This window comes from Benincasa hispida, chromosome 10 (assembly GCF_027475165.1).
Source record: "Benincasa hispida cultivar pf3 chromosome 10, pf3_genome.v1.1, whole genome shotgun sequence".
NCBI classification, from domain to species: Eukaryota; Viridiplantae; Streptophyta; class Magnoliopsida; order Cucurbitales; family Cucurbitaceae; genus Benincasa; species Benincasa hispida.
Window position 1 is genome coordinate 25,929,152 of NC_143487.1, and position 18,907 is coordinate 25,948,058.

At 33.8% G+C, this 18,907-nt stretch overlaps 1 protein-coding gene and 1 non-coding gene across 2 annotated transcripts; both read right to left on the reverse strand.

The window, feature by feature from the left end:
- Nucleotides 1-1,658: 1,658 nt before the first annotated feature.
- Nucleotides 1,659-1,812, reverse strand: LOC120089590 (U4 spliceosomal RNA). The gene has a single exon (XR_005485264.1). It is a non-coding gene; the product is annotated as a U4 spliceosomal RNA (small nuclear RNA).
- A 1,224-nt stretch (nt 1,813-3,036) lies between these two features.
- On the reverse strand, nt 3,037-14,017 carry IYO (RPAP1-like, carboxy-terminal protein). The gene is made up of 10 exons (XM_039044643.2): nt 13,634-14,017; nt 12,187-13,255; nt 10,966-11,090; nt 10,585-10,763; nt 10,219-10,324; nt 9,849-10,109; nt 7,349-7,537; nt 4,898-7,219; nt 4,123-4,332; nt 3,037-3,588 (listed from the first exon to the last, which is right to left on the reverse strand). Exons 1-10 carry the CDS (start codon nt 13,865-13,867, stop codon nt 3,385-3,387), a joined length of 4,899 nt encoding a protein of 1,632 aa, XP_038900571.2. The 5' UTR covers nt 13,868-14,017; the 3' UTR covers nt 3,037-3,384.
- Nucleotides 14,018-18,907: the final 4,890 nt, after the last annotated feature.

An 18,907-nucleotide genomic window follows, 5' to 3' on the forward strand; every position in this document is an offset into this window, starting at 1 on the left:
AGTAATAGGGAGTGTGTGATAACTATTTAGTTAATTTAGAAATTGAATTACGTTATCTACTATGGGAGCCTGATCAACATTGTCGAATTAGTTGATGAGCTTCAAATTAAATAACTCCAATTCCTGAACTAATCCATAAATAGCTCGAAGGTCTCTTAACGTGGCGAAGGTAATCTTTGTCATCTCTCTCTCACCATCTTACATTTTCGCACTTTATTTTTTTTGCATTATAGTCTTTCATGTCAATCTCAACCCTCCTCTCCCTATTTACCGCTTTAATTCGAAAATTAGCTTTGTGAAACTACGTTCATACTTTCCTGCAAATCAACCCAATCTTGCTATTAATACTACTAAGTAGAGGTTGTAAACCGATATTCTATAAATTTTATTCAGTTGTTGAGACTGTCGACAATTCTCGACCATCAAATTGGCGTCATTGTCTTGGCCTCATTTTTTACCATTTAATGTTGTACCTCTTTTGTATGGCAGGAATAGATGGGTGACGTTGGACAAGTCGGATGATTTGATGGTCTTTTCATGATGTTGTGGCATATTTGGGAGTTTAGCAATCGTGTGGTGTTTCGTGGGGTTGTGGATCAGTAGGGGCTTTGCTTTATTCTATCCATGGGTTCCTCTCGGGTTATGGATGGTCAAATTTAACTACGACAAGGTCACCGGGTGGGTGGTGTGCTACTGTGTCGGCAGTGGCGCAGAGTGTTGATGATCATTATGGGATGCCTCTGCGCATAAGGATGGTGTTGGCTGGGTGCTTCGGGATCACAAGGGCACAATCATGGTGGCCCGTGGGAGGTTGCTGCCGAGGGCTTTTGATGTGATGTTTGTAAAAGTACGTGTAATTAGGTGAGTGTTAGGGTTGATGTTACTTTGAGTCAACTTTTGGTGGTGGTTATGATAATATTATCGGTGTGCTTACTAAATGAAGAGGATAAGTATTACCCAAGTAAAATCAATGGTGAAAAATACTATGACATTGGGGACCCAACAAGTGGTGCAATTCCAACATATTCCACCATCTCAAAATGTGTTGCTAATGGTTTATTTGATTGGGTTATAGATGGGCCTCAATTGATTTTTCAATTGGGTATATCTTTTAGTGGAGGCTGATCAAGCTTTTTTACCATTATAATTATTTGGATATTTGTGCTTCTCAAATATACGTATTATATATCTCTTCGAAGAACTTTGAAAATAAAAAAATAAGAAAATTTATTTACATAAAATAATATAAAAAATCTACTATAATTACTTTTATAAATAATTTCACATCTTTTCTATTTGCGAAATTTTTTCAAGCAAGTCTTATCTTAAAATACATGATTATTTACTTATACATTTTTGTTTAATAAATCTTAAAAAAAAAAAAAAAAAAAAAAGTTTTCTCATGTTTGCAAATAAAGTATAAAACGTATTGCATGATACAAATTGATAAAATTCCCAAGAAAAACATCTACCCCTACGTCGCAACTATAAGTCTATTAATTAATCTAAAAATTAAAAGAAATATAAATTCGAATTAACTAATTTTAAATTCGACATGATCCTTAATTGACAGAGTGAGCATCGGATATGATATTTGATAATCAAATATCATAAAATAAAAAAGAAAAAAAAAAGAAATTTGAAAGTGAGTAATTGTAGGGATTTACCCCGAAGGGAGCCCCTTCCAGAAATTCTCGGAAGGCCTGAGAAGAACACAGGCCTAAGAGGGGGTTTGGAAATAGTTTTCAACCAGCAATAGACGCGCCTCGGATAATACCTCACTAGCTGAGTCATTGCCCCAAGCGCAAAGATGCTTTCTTCCACTCCCCACTGCTTCGTTTTCTAGGCCTCACCTGCCTTTTCCATTTCAAACCTTCCGATGTGGGATTCCTCCTCCCGAGCTCCTCTCTTTTACTCTTTCTTCTTTTTGGGTTTATCATCTCTGAATAAGCAACTTCTGGGAAATTTCATGTCATAATTACTTCAACCCAATTTCTTTAAAGATTATTATTAATCACAATATTGGCCTTCTGAGTGAGTTTAGCTTATTGTAAGTTAAGTAGATATGTACTTATGTTTGAAGTCCAAAGTTTCAATCTTCCTATCTATTAAAATAATATTGAAGGTATTGGTTTTTATGTTTCAAGTTTGTTACATTTTAATCTCTAATATCTTAAGTTCTATTTTTATTTATTTTACATTTATTTCTTCAAATTTTATTTTTATTTAGTTTCTAGATTTTTCAATATTACACGTTTATTTATGAGTAATTAATAGTCAATTTTGGTATTTGTGTTTATTTTTTAATTTATTGATAATAATTATGATGTGGAATTCTCAATTAATTTCAATGGTGACTGAAAATGAATGGAAATTAATTTAATTGTTTTAAATTTTGTATAAAACTAATACTTAAGATCAAAAGAGAGCATTAGAAAAAATTTAATGATAGAACGTAAAAACTAATATTTTGAAATTTAGAGAACCTATAAAAATTAAGTATAACATTTTGAAATTTATTGCCACAAAGAAACCTTACTCGAAACTTATAGACCAAAAAGGATTTTTTTTTCCATGCCTATTTTATCTCTAAATTAATGCTACACTTTCGAATTTCTTTTATACTTACAACTAATGTTTACCTCAAATTAATATAATATATTCGTAACTACTTACCACATCATACAAATCTCTCTTTTGAATTCAAGATGGAAAGATAAGAATTCAAACTTCAGATCTCTTAATTAAAAATATATCCAAATTGATTGAACCATGCTTGATTTGACACGTTATTCAAATTTAGTCATATTTATTTGCTAAACACTGTCATACCAACATTTAGTTAATAGTATTAACATAAACTAAATGGAAACCTACTTTTAAGTTCAGTATCATAATAAAAATATTTAAGTCGACTTGAAATAACGCAATAGTGAAAATATGATGCTACCTACTCTTGAAGTCAAAAATTCAAGTTCTAAGTTCTGAAGCACCTGTTGAACTAAAAAGAACTTAAAGCTACAATGCTAAAAGTTATAATTTAATCCAGATCATTTATATGCCTTTCATCGTGTTACAAATTCTTGATCAAATAAACTTGCATGTCAATACCAAAATTAAGTAATGACTACTGTTCTAGTTAAGAGTTAAGGCTCTTGCTGACCATTGTTAAAGATATGATTTCTTTTCTTGTATTTCAGTTTAAACTGCACAAAATTCATGTACAAACCTCTTAACTTTTCTATTAAAGGATCTAAATTGCATGCTGCCCGTAGTTGAAGTTTGAGAAAGGGTAGAGGGTGAAAATATACTATCCCCTGCAATCCTCCATTACCTAGAATTTCCATCACAGTCTTCACTTCTCTACATATTATTTGCAAAACTTCACATTGCAGACAGTTTGTCTTTTGCAGCAGAACCGACCTCCTCAACTACTGTCAAAAGAGAGGAATTCCTTTCACAAGCTTCCTTCAACATCTCGAGCCTCTTTTCTACGGCGCTCGCTCCAATTGACGTACTAACACCATTTTGTCCAGTAATACGGTACGTTGATGGTCCAGTGTATATGATAAGATCCAACATCATTTCCTGAGATTAAGTTAACATGGTATAGTCAGAATCCATCCGTTAACATGATATAGAATCAAAGGAAAAATCTAAGGTTCCGTTTCGTAACCATTTTTTTTTTTTTTTTTGTTTATGAAAAATAAGTCTATGGACACTTCTACCTCCAAATTTCTTACTTTTTTATCTACTTTTTATTAATGGTTTAAAAAACCAAGCTAAATTTTGAAAACTAAAAAAAGTAGCTTTTCAAAAGTTGTTTTTGCTTCTGGAATTTAGCTAAGAATTCAACCATTAAAGATGCAAATCAATGTGAGAAATATGGAGGAAATAGGCTAAACTTTCAAAAATCAAAAACCAAAAATGAAATGGTTACCAAAGGAGCCCTAAGTAACCTAACAAAACACAAATGTGATATCAGAGCGTGCCAATTCTTTAAGAACTACATCACTATGTGCAATGGAATGGGTAATGGCCACAACTTTTATCAAATGCCATCATATTAGGTGTTACGGCAATGGATATTACCTGAAACTAATTTTAGACTAAATTCCGTACCTTGTGGTGATGCTTTTGGGAGTAGTCTCGCAAAAGAGACCTCGAGAGCTTGTTCCGAAGCAACAAGTTGTCAACAGGGTAAGAATGGAATATGTAGGATGAGAGGTGGTGCAGAGCTAGTAAATAAGCCACTGAACCCCGACTTGCTGATCTGTCAAGGGCACCTGAAACCCATGACTTCACATAAGCTTCCAAAATGGCTTCATTGTTCTGTGAGGGAACCATCTTGTCATGTTAGATTGACCAGTATATGAATTCAACAAAAAGCAAGTATGTTCTTACTTAAATGGTAGAAAATTTTGTCGGAATCTCGTAAAATTTAATAATGCCTAGACTTTTCTGATCGTTCATTTACTTTTAATTAACTATTCAGAGAAAATACCTCGGAAGATGGATGGATAAAAGAATCACAATCACTACTTATACAACCCCTCCCCAATAAAGGAAAACAAAAACAAGCATACGAAAATTCCGCCAACTTCTTAAGCTGTAGTTCATCACAAGCATTGAGTTTCTCTCCTATTTTTTTTCTTGTTTTTCCTGCCTTGTCTACTTCGGTGTACATTATCTAGTTCTAGTAACTCTATAACAGTAACTAAGAGGCCCTTTGGGAACTTGCAATCCATTTTGATAGCATAAGAGCCCATCTAATTCAGCCGACAAGAGGGATACCCACAAAAAAGATGATTGTTAATTTATGTACTTCTGTATCAAAAAAGTGTTTGATTGAAAATTTGATTAAAAAACGGTAAAGATGTGAAGAAATGGAATGCACCTCAATCGGTTGCAGATACCCTTCCGCGTCAGCAAAGCACTTTTCAAGTGGTGGAAGAAGTTCAAAAACGCGAGCACTATTTAGTGCATTCCAGGCAGCAAGACGTGTTGGAGATTCAACGCATTGGTGAAGATATAGTACAATCTGCCGTCCATATAGTACATCACCATAGGATATAGCGGAGAACTGCTCCACTAACGTGTCAATAAATGTTGAGTAACTATCATGGATCTGGGATTGAAACATTAGGAACTCTATATTGCTCTTATTTTCCGGTTGTGATGGTAAATGTTTTGCATCCTTCTCCATGACGTGTACAGGAAGTCTACAAGACCTAGCTTCATTAAGACGCTGACCATAGAGGTCTTGCAAAACCTCATAAACATCCCTACTCTTCTCATCATCCAAGACTCCCATACCAGTGAGTAAAACAACAGATAATGAATGCAATTTCCAAATCAATGGCACACTCAGGACAGGTGAAGGGAGACCATCAGGTAGAAAGGTGGAAAATGCTTCCACACCTAAAATAAAGAAGAGCCCACTCTTAGCTGTTTCAAGCAAATCACTAGATTCCTGCATGATACTTTGCGCATTAGATTTTTGAAGACCAGCATGCTTACTATCACAGATAGTTGAGACTGGACTGAAAAACCAATGGCCGGGAAGTGGAAGTCTTTGGTAAGCCCATTGTACTATCAAACAAGTATAGCCTTCGGCCATTCTATTTGTCTCATCTGCCTCCTCGTATATTGTACCCAAAGAAACTCTGCCATTCTTAAATGTTTTGTCACTACAGTTGCTCTTATTCTTCATGGATTTGGATCCCTTTGGAGTTAACCACCTATCCTTGTAGTGAGAACTTAATGTTCTACAAAAGATCAAGCAGTCATCTTCACTGTACTGCCAGCCAAATTGCTTCACTTTTTCATTGAGTTGGAGAAAACTCTGAATATAAAGATTGAAATTTTGCAAAATAGGAGCCTGGATCAAAAATTCCACAGTTTTCTCGACCAAACCTATATCTCTTGGCCCAAGAACCAAGCATACAGCCAAGGCAGAATTTATGCTTTGCACAGTCAAGGATTCCTGAACAGTCAGAATATTCAAAGTTGGAATGGTCTGAAATGCATCGATTAGTGACATGAGAAATGCTGCATCGTTTTGTGCTAATAAAACAGCAGGGGACCAATATCCACCACCAGACACGCCCCAACCAATTCCTACCCCAGGTGCAGGGCCCCCTCTGCCAAAGGTCTCTATTAACTGCAGAGAGTCACATTCCAAAACAATTTTCTTAGTAAAATGGTCAAGCATGCTTCTCTGTTCGATGAGGGACGTCTTAAACATCCCAACCCCTAAAATTTCCCCTTCCCTTGAGGAATTATAATCTTTGGGAGGATAATCCTGGTTCTCAGACTTGGCTAACTGGATCAGACAATCGATATTCACAATACTCAGCATCAACCCATGAAGGCAACATACAGAAGCCAGAGACGTTTCAAATTCACCACGTTCTCTTAAAAAACAAAGATCCTCTACAAAAGAGTTACCTCCAGAGGGATAGGATTTCATATCAGATCCATCTGCAAAGCTCAGGAAGCCATTCTTAATTATCTCAAGTCCAACTTGTGGTATAAACTCTGGTATCCAAGGCACAATCTGATCACTTCCTTCCCGGGACATAATATCCTGCGGGATGATCCTTTGAACTACTTGAGACAGCATCTTCATGACAGCTGAATAAACCCACAACAATGGCGCCAGTGACATACCTTCAAACAAAATGTCATTCCTAATCCCTTTTTGTGACTCAAAGAATTTAAATATGAATGGATCACTCTTTGTCTCTAACCATTTTATAGCTAAATCAACCATTGGAACAGCACAACTCCAGGACCAAACTTCAGATTCATTAACAGCAAGTCCGGGTTCTTGACTGTCTAAATGTTTCTCTGAAAAGAAATTAGGAAGTCTTCTTGCCAAAGCCTCCAAAACATGGTATGCCTCCGTAGAAATGGTTGTAAATTCACGCAGGACATTATTCTCTATAAGTTTTTCAAAATTTGGTGGGTTCAACCATATACACAAGGCAGGGAAAACATCAGAAAAGTAAGATACACAATATCCATACTGAATGCAAACCTTCCACAGCCTTAATTGTTCAACCATCAAAGTTGATGAAAGTTTACATTTTTCCTTCCCTGACTTGATCCAATGGTCGATGGAGGAAGTATAGTGATACAAATGCCATATAATGGTCTGAAAAGCTCCGCTTTTCACAAATGCAAGACAGTTACTCCTGTCTGAACGAGCTAAAACCTGTTGTGAGAAAAACAGAGGCAAAAAAGTAAACTCAGTCCGTGCAACTGCTGCGAGTGGAAAAGGCCAACCAGTTGATTAACAGACAAATAAACAAATATTGGAACACATCAAAGCACTAGAAAGTACCTTCAAAAGGACAACGGATTTTATCTTTAAGGAAAGAATGTCTATTTTGTCACTCATTGTAAATCTCTGGGTAATCAACTCTACAAGCCTTTCACATTTCATGATTGCTCGTGCACATGTTGGGGAATGCCTTGCTATTGCAACAAGTATTGAAAGTATGCAATCTTCTAAAGCTACTGAAGGACCTGCCTAAAACCATAAAATTGGCACATATTGGTAATCATTTGCAGTACAAACATACAGGTGAAGTAAAAATGTGAAATAACATATGTAAAATTATAACCACTGTAGATACTAAACTAGCCTGGGATTAAAAAGATAAGAGGCCAAAAAATTAAATAAATAAATAAACATATTTCGGATGTCATGTCTTTCAAGGAGTTATTTGAGATACTGAGTTAAAATATGATGTATGTGGAATTCATATATCTGTGGAATTTATATGTCCGTATTTGGGATACAGAGTTATTTGATCTGAGTTCATATGTCTGTATTTGGGGTGCAGTTGAGTTCATATGTCTAGGGCATATGGTGCAGTTTTTTTAATTCTAAGGGCCCGTTTAGTAACCATTCAGTTTTTAGTTTTTGTTTTTGAAAATTAAGCCTATTGCACCCATATTTCATACAACGATTTGTATCTTTCTTAAGTATAATAGTTGAATTTTCAGCCAAATTCCAAAAACAAAAACAACTTTTTGAAAGCTATTTTTTTTAGTTCTCAAAATTTGGCTTGGTTTTTTAAACCATTGGTAAAAAGTAGATTACATAGGAAGAAATTTGAAGGTGCAAGGAGTGTCCATAGAAACAAAAAACAAAATGGTTATCAAACGAAGCCTAAATAATTTGTATTTATGATTACTATTTTTGTTTTGAAACTTTTGTATTCAATAATTTTACCCATCTTTGTTTAAATAAAATATAGATCGCAATTTTTTTCTTTTAATTTTTAAAACTTTTCTTTCTTTCTTTCTTTCTCTCTCTCTCTCTCTCTTTTTTTTTTTGGGTAACGAATAACAATTAACCCACTACATTTCTTGCTGAAATATGGTTAAATAAAATGAGAAACCAAAGAAATATCAACTTTTGTTTTCTAATTTTTCTCCATGAATTTCATCATCATCTTCTTTTTTTTCTTCTTTCTGTTGTTGCTTTGTATTTTTACTCTGTCATGAATTTTTTTTAATTGAATCTCCTCCATCATCTTAGCAGCCAATGGAATACCACCACATTTCTTCAACAATTTCATTTTTAATTCATCCAAATTTGGAGGATCATCAAAAAAACAAATCTCCATTTTTCACTAATTCTTACTAGAAAATGTTATGGGAAAAAGAATCTTCATTTTATGGTTTTTTTTTTTTTTGTTATATGTTATATACTTTTCAACTACATACACATTTTTCCAAATATTCTTAACAATCATTATGTAAATTCAATTAAATAAAAATATATTTCACAAATTTGTACGTATAAATATTGCATTTAACGTAGACAAAATAATATTATTTATATAATCAACCACCTTATAATATACTAGGAGTCATCAGTCTTATAATATTCAAAAGTGGTTGTCGAAGTTGATTTTCGAAAGTGATTTTCGCTAGAGTTTGTAGTTAAAGGTGATTGTCAGAGCTTGAAGTTGAACGCATGAAGGTGGTATTGGAGTTGATTATCGGAGTTTGCCATCGAAGGTGGTTGTCGAAGCTCGAAGTTGGTAGTCAGAGTTGCTCGCTCGAAAGTAGTTATTGAAGTTGATCATCGAAGATGATTTCGAAGGTGGTTGTCAGAGTTAGATATCGGAGTTTGTTGTTGGAGGTGGTTGCCGGAGCCTGAAATTGGTCATCGAAGTTGGCAGTCAAAGGTGGTCGTCGGAGTTGGGTCACCAAAGTTGTCATCAAAGGTGGTTGCAAAGCCCAGAATTGGTCGTCGGAGTTGGTCACCAAAGTTGTCATCGGAGGTGGTTGTTGGAGGTCAGAGTTAGTTCCCGAGGTGTGACAGCGATAGTCACGACAGTGGCCAATGGATGGAGTCATTGAAAACATTGGAAGAAGGGAGAGTTGGATTGAGTTGATAAAATATACCAACTCAACTACCAACATTTAAAGTTGGTGGACCAAACATTGAGTTGGTATGTATACCAACCCAACTCTACTCATGTTGGTGAGTCAAACACCCCCTAAGAGTTACAAAACCAGTAATTCGTTTACTTGGAAGTCCTGAGGCAGATCTTTCATTAATTTTAATAGTTATTATCTATCTTACATGCATAGTATTGGCATAGATAGCTATTCTTTACTCAATATATCGACTTCAGTGGGAAATCTAATTACTAGTTCACTATTCATTGAGGTTGTCTTTACTTTCTTAATCAATCAGACATGCAACTCTAAAACTATTGAGATCCATTCAGGTACTTTCACATTACCTGGGAAAGAAACGGCATAGTCACACTCAATAGTCAAATTCAAGAATACAAAGTCCAAACAATGAAAATGCATACCTCTAGAAGATAGCGAAGCCTAGGAAGAATTCCCATTCTAACCAGACCTGCTGCAATATCTTGTTGTGCAACCACAATATCATCCTGGATTGTATGTTTCTCTCCATCTTGAACATTCTCAAAATCTTCACTAAAAGGAAGAATATTAGAAGGTTTGGCACTATACTTCCAAAATCCACCTTGGAGGAACCCAACATTGATCTCGGGTTTACTTCGGAATACAGCAGCTGTGTATATATCCTTTTCATAAATTGATGTTTTCTGAAGAAAATAGACTCGGCCTAAGAATTACAAAGAGAGAGAGAGAGAGAGACAGACAGACAGACAGACAGACAGGAAAAGGAAAAGCTCTACTTTATAATGATCCTACCTCTAGGGTATCAAAGAAGGTCTCGTTCAAAGTACAGCTCAATACACTCTGAATAACTTCAGCACAAGCTAGAACGACAGAGTTATGATTATCGTCCAGGCACATCCTAGATATTGACAAAAATTTCAAGTGAATTGGCATACAGAAAATCATGAAACTGCCTAGAGGTGGTTAAGGAAAAGAATGTAAAGCATTGAGGATATGGTGAATTAACCACATCTTAGAGTAACATAATTTTAAATGGCAAACCATGGGTCAATTTTGCAAATTTAGCAGCAACAGTCAGGTGTAGCATGAACCAAGTAAGGAGTAGATCAAAGCATGTTAATGTGAATGTCAATAATAGAAGTATTCGGGGAGCCTTACCTCAGTGACAAAGCAAGCTCTGGTTCAGGGCCAAGAATATAAGCCCATATTGCATTGTAATCAACAGAGCTACTATCTTTAACCATTGTGGACCCAACTTGTGTTAGGTGTGTATTGAGCAATGCCTTGTCAAGCACATTTGAAATGACATGCAACCCAAGGACACGTTGACCTGGTATCTGATACCAACGGAGAAGCTAGAGTTAAAATGACAGAAGGTTTAAAGAGTATAAAATAAAAAACATGTCAAAGATTTGAAATAAAAGAAAAATGAGTTACTCTGAAAGCAACAAGAAAAATAAGGGGCCAAAAGTCGAAAAAAAACTAACAGTATTTTATGGTGGAAAAAAATTGTCACAACAATGAAGCAACTAGACTGACCACACTCCTCGTCAGGGCCACAGCTTCTTTAATTGTGTAACCTGCAGCACTTGGATCCCCCTCAGTTCGAAGAAAATCTCGTGAAGCAACATTCTCAGCGCTGTACCCATGAACTGGATAATCACCTGCACATCTCTAGTCAACATTAGAGACAAAATACATTTTTATTCATTCAAATGATGACTGAAAGCTTTGGAAATGGGGAAAAAAACAAAACAAAACAAGACTCCCCATTGACCTAAATAAAAAAAAATTATGGTAATAATTTCTGGCTCTTCTGGAAGAAACAGAAATATTCGAAAGAAATGACCATTGACAAAAAGGTCCACACTATTCTTTAGGAAGTACTCTCTCTTAAGTTGGGTTGTGTTCTTCTAATTCCCCAAGAATGTGTTTTGTCTACAAGTATTCTGGTTTTCTTGCAGTTTTCAGGGGTAGGGAAACCTCGTATACTCCTAAAGGGAGTTTATACCCTGTAACTTCTCACATTGTTAATGAAAGCTTGTTTCCTTTTCAACCAAAAAAAAAAACCCATATTGATAAAACAATTCATTATCTATCCAAAAATTTATCTGCAGCATTTCTCAGCTCAAGTCCGTGCATCAGCGACACCCTCATAGAATCTCTAGCATTACAAATTAAATAATTTTAAAAAACTATAATATTCTCTATTAAAAATGTTTATAGCTAAGGTGTCATCCTGTTGATGAAATTCATTGTGAGGGGAAGAGTATGACTTTTTGCATGTTCATGCTTGTTTCATTCTCATGCAAATTTGAAGATTGGAAATTGCAAACATACCATCATGGTTATTCAAATCCTCTCAACATCACGACATTGGCTCACTTCTTAGACATAATCATATGAACAAATGCTAACAAAGAAGCATAAGCATTTCATTCCAAGACATTTAATACCCCTGCCCATCTATCAAAAGCCTTATATTAAAAAACCCATTAGTTTTTCCTTTGAATGTTAATTAAAACTTGAGCTAGTTGAACTATTAGACCAGTTGTTGCCATTAAATAACTATCAAGTCCTCTATGGAACTAATGAAAATTTAAAATGCCCAAATCTTTCTCATCCATAAGAAGCTCTTCACAATTTGAGATGACAGACATCATAGAAAATATAAACAAAAGCAGCATTGAATTCTATTAATCAGAGGCACCATCACCCTTCCCCCAGAAAAACATGACCATAAAATAATATAAGTCTCACCATCCTCTGACTGTTGGAAAGAATAGCTTTCAACTATATTCCCTTCCAGGGAAAACCTTAACGACCTTACAGCTTCAACCCTTTCATTCCATGCATTCCATACACTGCTACCTGAAACAAATTTCTGCACTGAAACATCCTGAAGCCCACTCTTTGTATCTTTTAAGGTTGTCTTCACAGAAGTTACACCAGTCCCTATTTTGGGAGAGCCATTTCTGTCAAGTATACTCTCTTTTTGTAGATTACCCAACTCATAATTGCTGCTCACGCCTGCCTTTGATGACCCCTTCTTTAATTTCCCCTCACCCCTCGTTTTCAGGGCTTCCACTAGTGCTGGGCTCATCTTCTCCATTATCTCAGCCTGTGCTTCAGCAATCTCTTCTGGTGACATTTTTTGTATCCTTGCACAGTTCTCTGCATCAATCTGGCTCTCCATTGTCGAGAATGAATCTTCTCCCTTAATATTGGACCCAAAACAAGGAGTCATTTCTGAATTCAAATGATGGAACCCCGTACCCATATCCCACAATGAAGAACCATCAAGCAGCATATCCTCATTAACTTCACTCCCTGAAATATGTCCCCATTTATCACGAACATCTTGAAGATTCTCTGGAAGATGCTGTTTATCCAACCCTTTAAATTCTACGTCATTCATTGACCTCACAAACTCAAAACCAGCTTCATTCGTCTTGTTTCCAGTGGGATCATTTACAAAGTCTGACGAACTATGTTCAATATTCATATGTGAAGGGCGCACATGGGCTGATAAGGGCTTGCATGACATATTATCTCTACCGCTATTTGCTTCCCCAACATGCATTAGGTTTCCAGTTTTTACTAAGCCTTGAAATTTCTTTTCCTCTCTGTTTGCTGCACCATGATTGTGGCCTGGGACAGCCTCTCTCCACCTGCCAAAGTCTAAGCCACTTTTCTTTTTCCTCTGTATTGGGTTAGCAAAATTTGCTATAGAGTCAATCTCCATCAATCTTTCATCTTCTTCCCCATCCTCCTGCCGATCAGCTTTGATGTTATCCCCACCCTTTTTACCAGTTACTGAGTCCCAATGCTGAGAAAACAGATTGGATTGTTAATGACATTTGAATTCAAATTCCATTATTATGAGGAAAATAAAGTTCCCGCCAGTAATTTATGTTTCCAAATTAATCTATTTACTCCTGGAGAAACTTTATGTGCTCAAAAACAAAATTCAAATATTCTGTTCGTGCTCGTGTCTACTCTGCACTCTCATTTCCTTTCTTATAATCATGTTACACTATATTGACGTTTCCAAAAAAAAAACCTTCTACTAGTGTAGACTCTCCTTCCTGCTAGCTCAAAATCAACTTAAACTTATTGAAAAAGGAAATATATATATTACTCTATCTGAGTGCTAGGTTCCATAACTAAGGATAGAAATGCGGTTGAATACAAGATGAAATCTTACCGGACCATGAGACCGATGCCGAGCGACCGGAAACGGCAAAACGGAAGGTGTGGGAGGGGGAAGTGAGACAAAGGGCGTGCTTTGGTCGGCGTCTGAGATACCTTTTTCAACTATTCCACCGACTAATCGCGAGGCATCGTCCTCACTTAGCTGAAGAGTGTTGGTCCCAAATACCTTTGCGCGAGCCGAGCTTTTGGGTTGGCTTCTTCTACTGCTCTGTGTCTTCTTCTCCATGGGAAAGAATAGGTTTGGAAATTGGAAACTGAAGACCGAACACCATTCAACTCGTTTTTCTTCTATTCAAAAACTAATGGGAACACTGCTTTTTGTCCCTAGGTTTTTGGTGGTTCCAATTTAAGTTTCAAAAATGTTATCATTCATTTTTTTTCAATTTCGTCCCAAGATTATTTTTCACTAAATACTGATTTTATCTTCCGCGTTAATGTATATTAATAAATTTAAAATAATTAATTAAGTTTCATGGTTTATCATCACTTTTAAAATTAAATTTAAAATTTCATTTCATAATTATTTTAAATTAATTAATCAATAAACACTGACGTCAATTATTGAAAGTGATTATTTAATGGAAAAAGTGTTGTTAAAAATATAAGATCTTAAAGCCTAAGAACCAAATTGAAACAAACTTAAATCTCAAAGTAAAATTGTAACATTTTGAGATTTATAGACTAAATTGGAACCAAAACCAAAACTTAAAAAACTAAAGTCCCGTTTGGTAACCATTCCATTTTTTTGTTTTTTTTTAAAAAAATTAAGCATATTTCATCCACAATTCTTACATTGATTTTCATTAAGTATCATTGAATTCTTAGCTAAATTCCAAAAACAAAAACAACTTTTTGAAAGTTATTTTTTTAGTTCTCAAAATTTGGCTTGAGTTTTTAAACCATTGGTGAGAAGTAGATAACAAATGAAGAAATTTGATGGTCGAAGTAGTGTCCATAGACTTAATTTTTAAAAACAAAAACAAAAAACAAAATGGTTATCAAATGGGACCTAAAGGTGTAACATTTTGAAACTTATGGACCAAATGAAAACTAGTCTCAAAACCTAAGATCAAAAATATACTTCTCCCAAAACTATTTATTCATTAAATTATAAACTATTAATTTAAGGTCATTGACTAGGAAAAAAAATATTTTTTCATTTAAACATTCTTGATAATTATTTAAAATTAAAAGAATATGTGTTTGATTACACACAAGGTTTGAAATATCGACGTCGATGAAAATGTTGAGGTCCTGATTTATTGAAATTATCAATGAAAGTACCGATATCCATGGAAATTTTGGTTAAAATTATTGAAATGATGGAAGTTGTTATGATTAGTTAATGACTTTGATTGTGGTTTAATTAAACTATAATTTGAACAAATGGAATTCCAAGTGGAAGCACGTGAAGCACGTGCCAATGTAATTCAATTTGAAAAACTCGAAAAAATGGAGAAATTATAGAAGAACATGATAAATATTTATAAATTACAACATACTTATAGATAGAAAGGGATGAAAAGAACTAACCTTTGAAGACTTTACTTCTCGTAATGATTAGTTAATTAAACTTTGATTGTGGCTTAATTAAACTATAATTTGAACAAATGGAATTCCAAACGGAAGCATGTGAAGCACGTGGAAATGTAATTCAATTTGAAAAACTAAAAAAAAATGGATAAATTATAGAAGAACATGATAAATATTTATAAATTACAACATACTTATAAGGAGAAAGGGATGAGAAGAACTAACTCTTGAAGACTTTGCTTCTTGTAATTCCTTTCCATGAAACGAAACAGCACTAACGCAAGATCTCCCTCGAACTGAAAAACGCCTCTCATGAACAAACAAGTCACGAACATGGGATATCACCACTTAGTATCCTTATTATTCTTAGGACAAAAATCAAGGATGTGTGGCTCCTTAATTTAGTAGGGAGAGATTTTTGTGTGAGAAATTTGGGGAAAAAGATCAAACACATAGAGATAACTCTTATCTTTTGCTTGTCTGTGTTCTATGTGTTAGAAAAAAAAAAAAAAAATCTTCCCCTTTTCGTTTATGTGAGAGTGAGTTAGTTGGAGAGGGAGTTAAAACTTCCCTCTACCAACTCACAATAACTCCCAATCGGAGTTATTGTTTTAAATTTAAATAATTTATAAATTAAATCGAAATTTAATATAAAATTAAATAAATAAACATTAATTAATTAACAATTAATTAATTAATTGTCATGTATTTAATTCAATTTGAATCATATTTGAATAACGTATTCTCACATAACCTATAGTTTTAATACGAATCTCATTCATATTAATTATAACTTATAATTTTAATATAAATCTTATTCGTATAATTAATATTTGAATCTTATTCAAATATTTATCTCTCACATACTATAAAGTATAATTTTGAAACTGATTCAAAATTAATTTTATGCTATAATGTATCTATAAGCACTATATTAATTGTATCTATACACATTTTATTAAGAGACAATTGCAACTTTAATAAAAATAAATAAATAAATTGAAAATTCGGCGTGTGCCCCTAAGTTTTACTTTTTTGCAAACATGGCAAATGATTTTCGCGTGAAAATTTGATTACCATATGATTTCTATGTAATTGTTATGTGATTGCTATCTGATTTCAATGTGATTGTTATATGATTGTAATGTGATTGTCACACCTACAATTACAAAAAAGTTGAAGTCACAGAAGGTTTCTTAAAATCTATTTGTCATATAATGCAATTTCCCTTTTATTAATTGTATCTTATACAATTAATTTTCTTATTTAATTTGAATAATTCAAATTAATCCAAAACTAATTGATTCTTGTTTTAGGGTAATTGCAATTGATAGCATTTTTAGGAATAATAACCAAATGTATAACATCATTTAAAAAAATTACAAATATAGTCAAGTCTATCAACGATAGACTTCTATCATTGATAGACTCTTACCAATGATATGATCTATTACTAATAGTCTTCTACCAATAATATGGTTTATCATTGATAGACTATTTAAATTTGGCCATATTTGTAGTTTTTTTTTTACATTATGTTATATCTGTTAATACTTTTAGTCTAATGTTTATATTTGCAAATGTGTCCTTGTTTTACCCTTAGTGAGTTAGTAAGGGAACCTTGTACAGATTAGAAGCTTCAATTATACAAGATTAATTCATTAAACTCTTTAATTAAATTAATCAACATTCGTTAACTACAAGTCACTCCACCAAAAACCCACAACTGCACTATCCGCATTGTAGTTATAGTTATGTGTTTGTGGATATAACCAATCAACAATAAGTCGACCCTTCATGAATCGCTCGTAACTACAGGCGGGCCAAATTACCGTTTATCCCTGTAGTTACATCTAACTTATTAAGTATCATTGATCCCTTTAATGAACAAACAATTTATAGTCCAACTATAAATTAATCCCTCTTAGGCCAATGAGAAGGTGAGACTTCGATGTTTAAGACCTAGAATCAGTCCCTAAGGGAGCAATGTATCTACTTTCCCTAAAGACGGAAATGAGTGAACTTCATCTTGTGTAGCTATGTTCCCAGCTCCCGACTCGGACAAAATCCCAAAATGATAAGCTTATTGAATCAATGAATCTAGTCACTCTCACCCATATAGATCAAAGGACGAATCGATGAATCTGGTCATTCTCACCCATATAGATCAAAGGAATGCCCTCATAGACAAAAGTTAATAATTCACTTAGAATTAAGGGCATCTCACCTATGGTCATCCTATGAAATGTTAATCTCTTTAATTAACGGCATTATAAAGAAAAACTAATCATTTTGTGGCCCGATTTTATACAAACTCTTTGTATAGGATACCCTACTCGCACATCTTCACATAAACGATTAGGATCAAATCGTATGTAACATTTTACAATTCTTGTAACAATTACAAAGTGAGTCGTATCTGTAATGTCACAAGGATAAAACACTCAACCTTATCCATATACTACAGACCATTTAGGTTATTATTTAAATAAGATCCACTTGTATGTCAACCACATACATATTTAGGTTACATAAAATAACTTGAGATTTTAGTTTATTGGATTGAGTTACACAAGTCTAAATGTCAAATAAAACAACTCTATATTTTATTAAATAAATGGACTTTGTTTATACATTATAAAACCACGAGATTTAGAGCACAATCTCCAACATAATTGACCATTTTTAATCATAATTTCTTTAAAGTAAGACAACATTTAGATGTCTACTATAGATGCTTGTGTAAAAGTTGATGCGAGAGCATAATTTAAAATAAATAGAAAATAATTACAAAATAAATATAAAATTTAGGAATATTTTTTGGGTGAAATCATGTGAAAATTATGAAAGTTTTGGATGGTTAAAGAAAAAACTCACATCAATTCAATTTTAAGGTAAAATGATATAAAAATTTAACGAAAAAAGTTTAATGAGGTTAAAAATAAATATATTTTATTTTTTATGATTTTTTCAAATTCAATTTCTTTATAAATGAAAGTTTTGGGGTAAAAAAGTAAAGCTAAAAATTGAGAAAAGTTGTAAATTAGAAAAAGTAACACATAAAAGGGTTTAATCCTTTGTCAAAAATGACATTGGTGTGTGAAACTATAGAATTGTGTAATTAGGACCATAAAATCGAAAAACTTGAACTGAGCTAACGTAGTTAATTAAAAAAATCAAAATTTTCTCAAAATGTCGAAATTTCTCGAAATCTTGAAATTTTGTTAAAATGGGGGAACTGGAATATTTTCGAAATTTCGAAATTTCTTAAAATTAGGGGGAAAATGAAAATTTTCCCAATCAAAATCTTGAATTTTCAAGATTCCGATGGAAATAAACCATGGTTACAGATACACACTCTCAATATATAAGTTTGTTTGGTTTGATTTGTTCATGCCGAAAATTGCACCGTTAAATTTGTATTTCGAGGAAGAGTAGACCAAAAGCCTGCAAAATAAGCAAATTATAAGCAATTTAACACTGGGGTGGTGTTGAGCCAAATCCACAATGACTCTCAAATTAGAACCAGGTTTGAGAAATGGCTCAATAAATTGAAATTAGGTTTGAGTTTTTTTGGCGCACCTTTCTTTGATCGCGACTCAAATCATATAGGTTGACCCATTCGTAATTGAAGCTTGCACGGTCGTTCTAATTTTAGCCACTATTGGACTTCTCCTCAGTCCTCACCCATCTTAGCCATAATTGTTAAAGTTGTTACTACATCTCGACCATT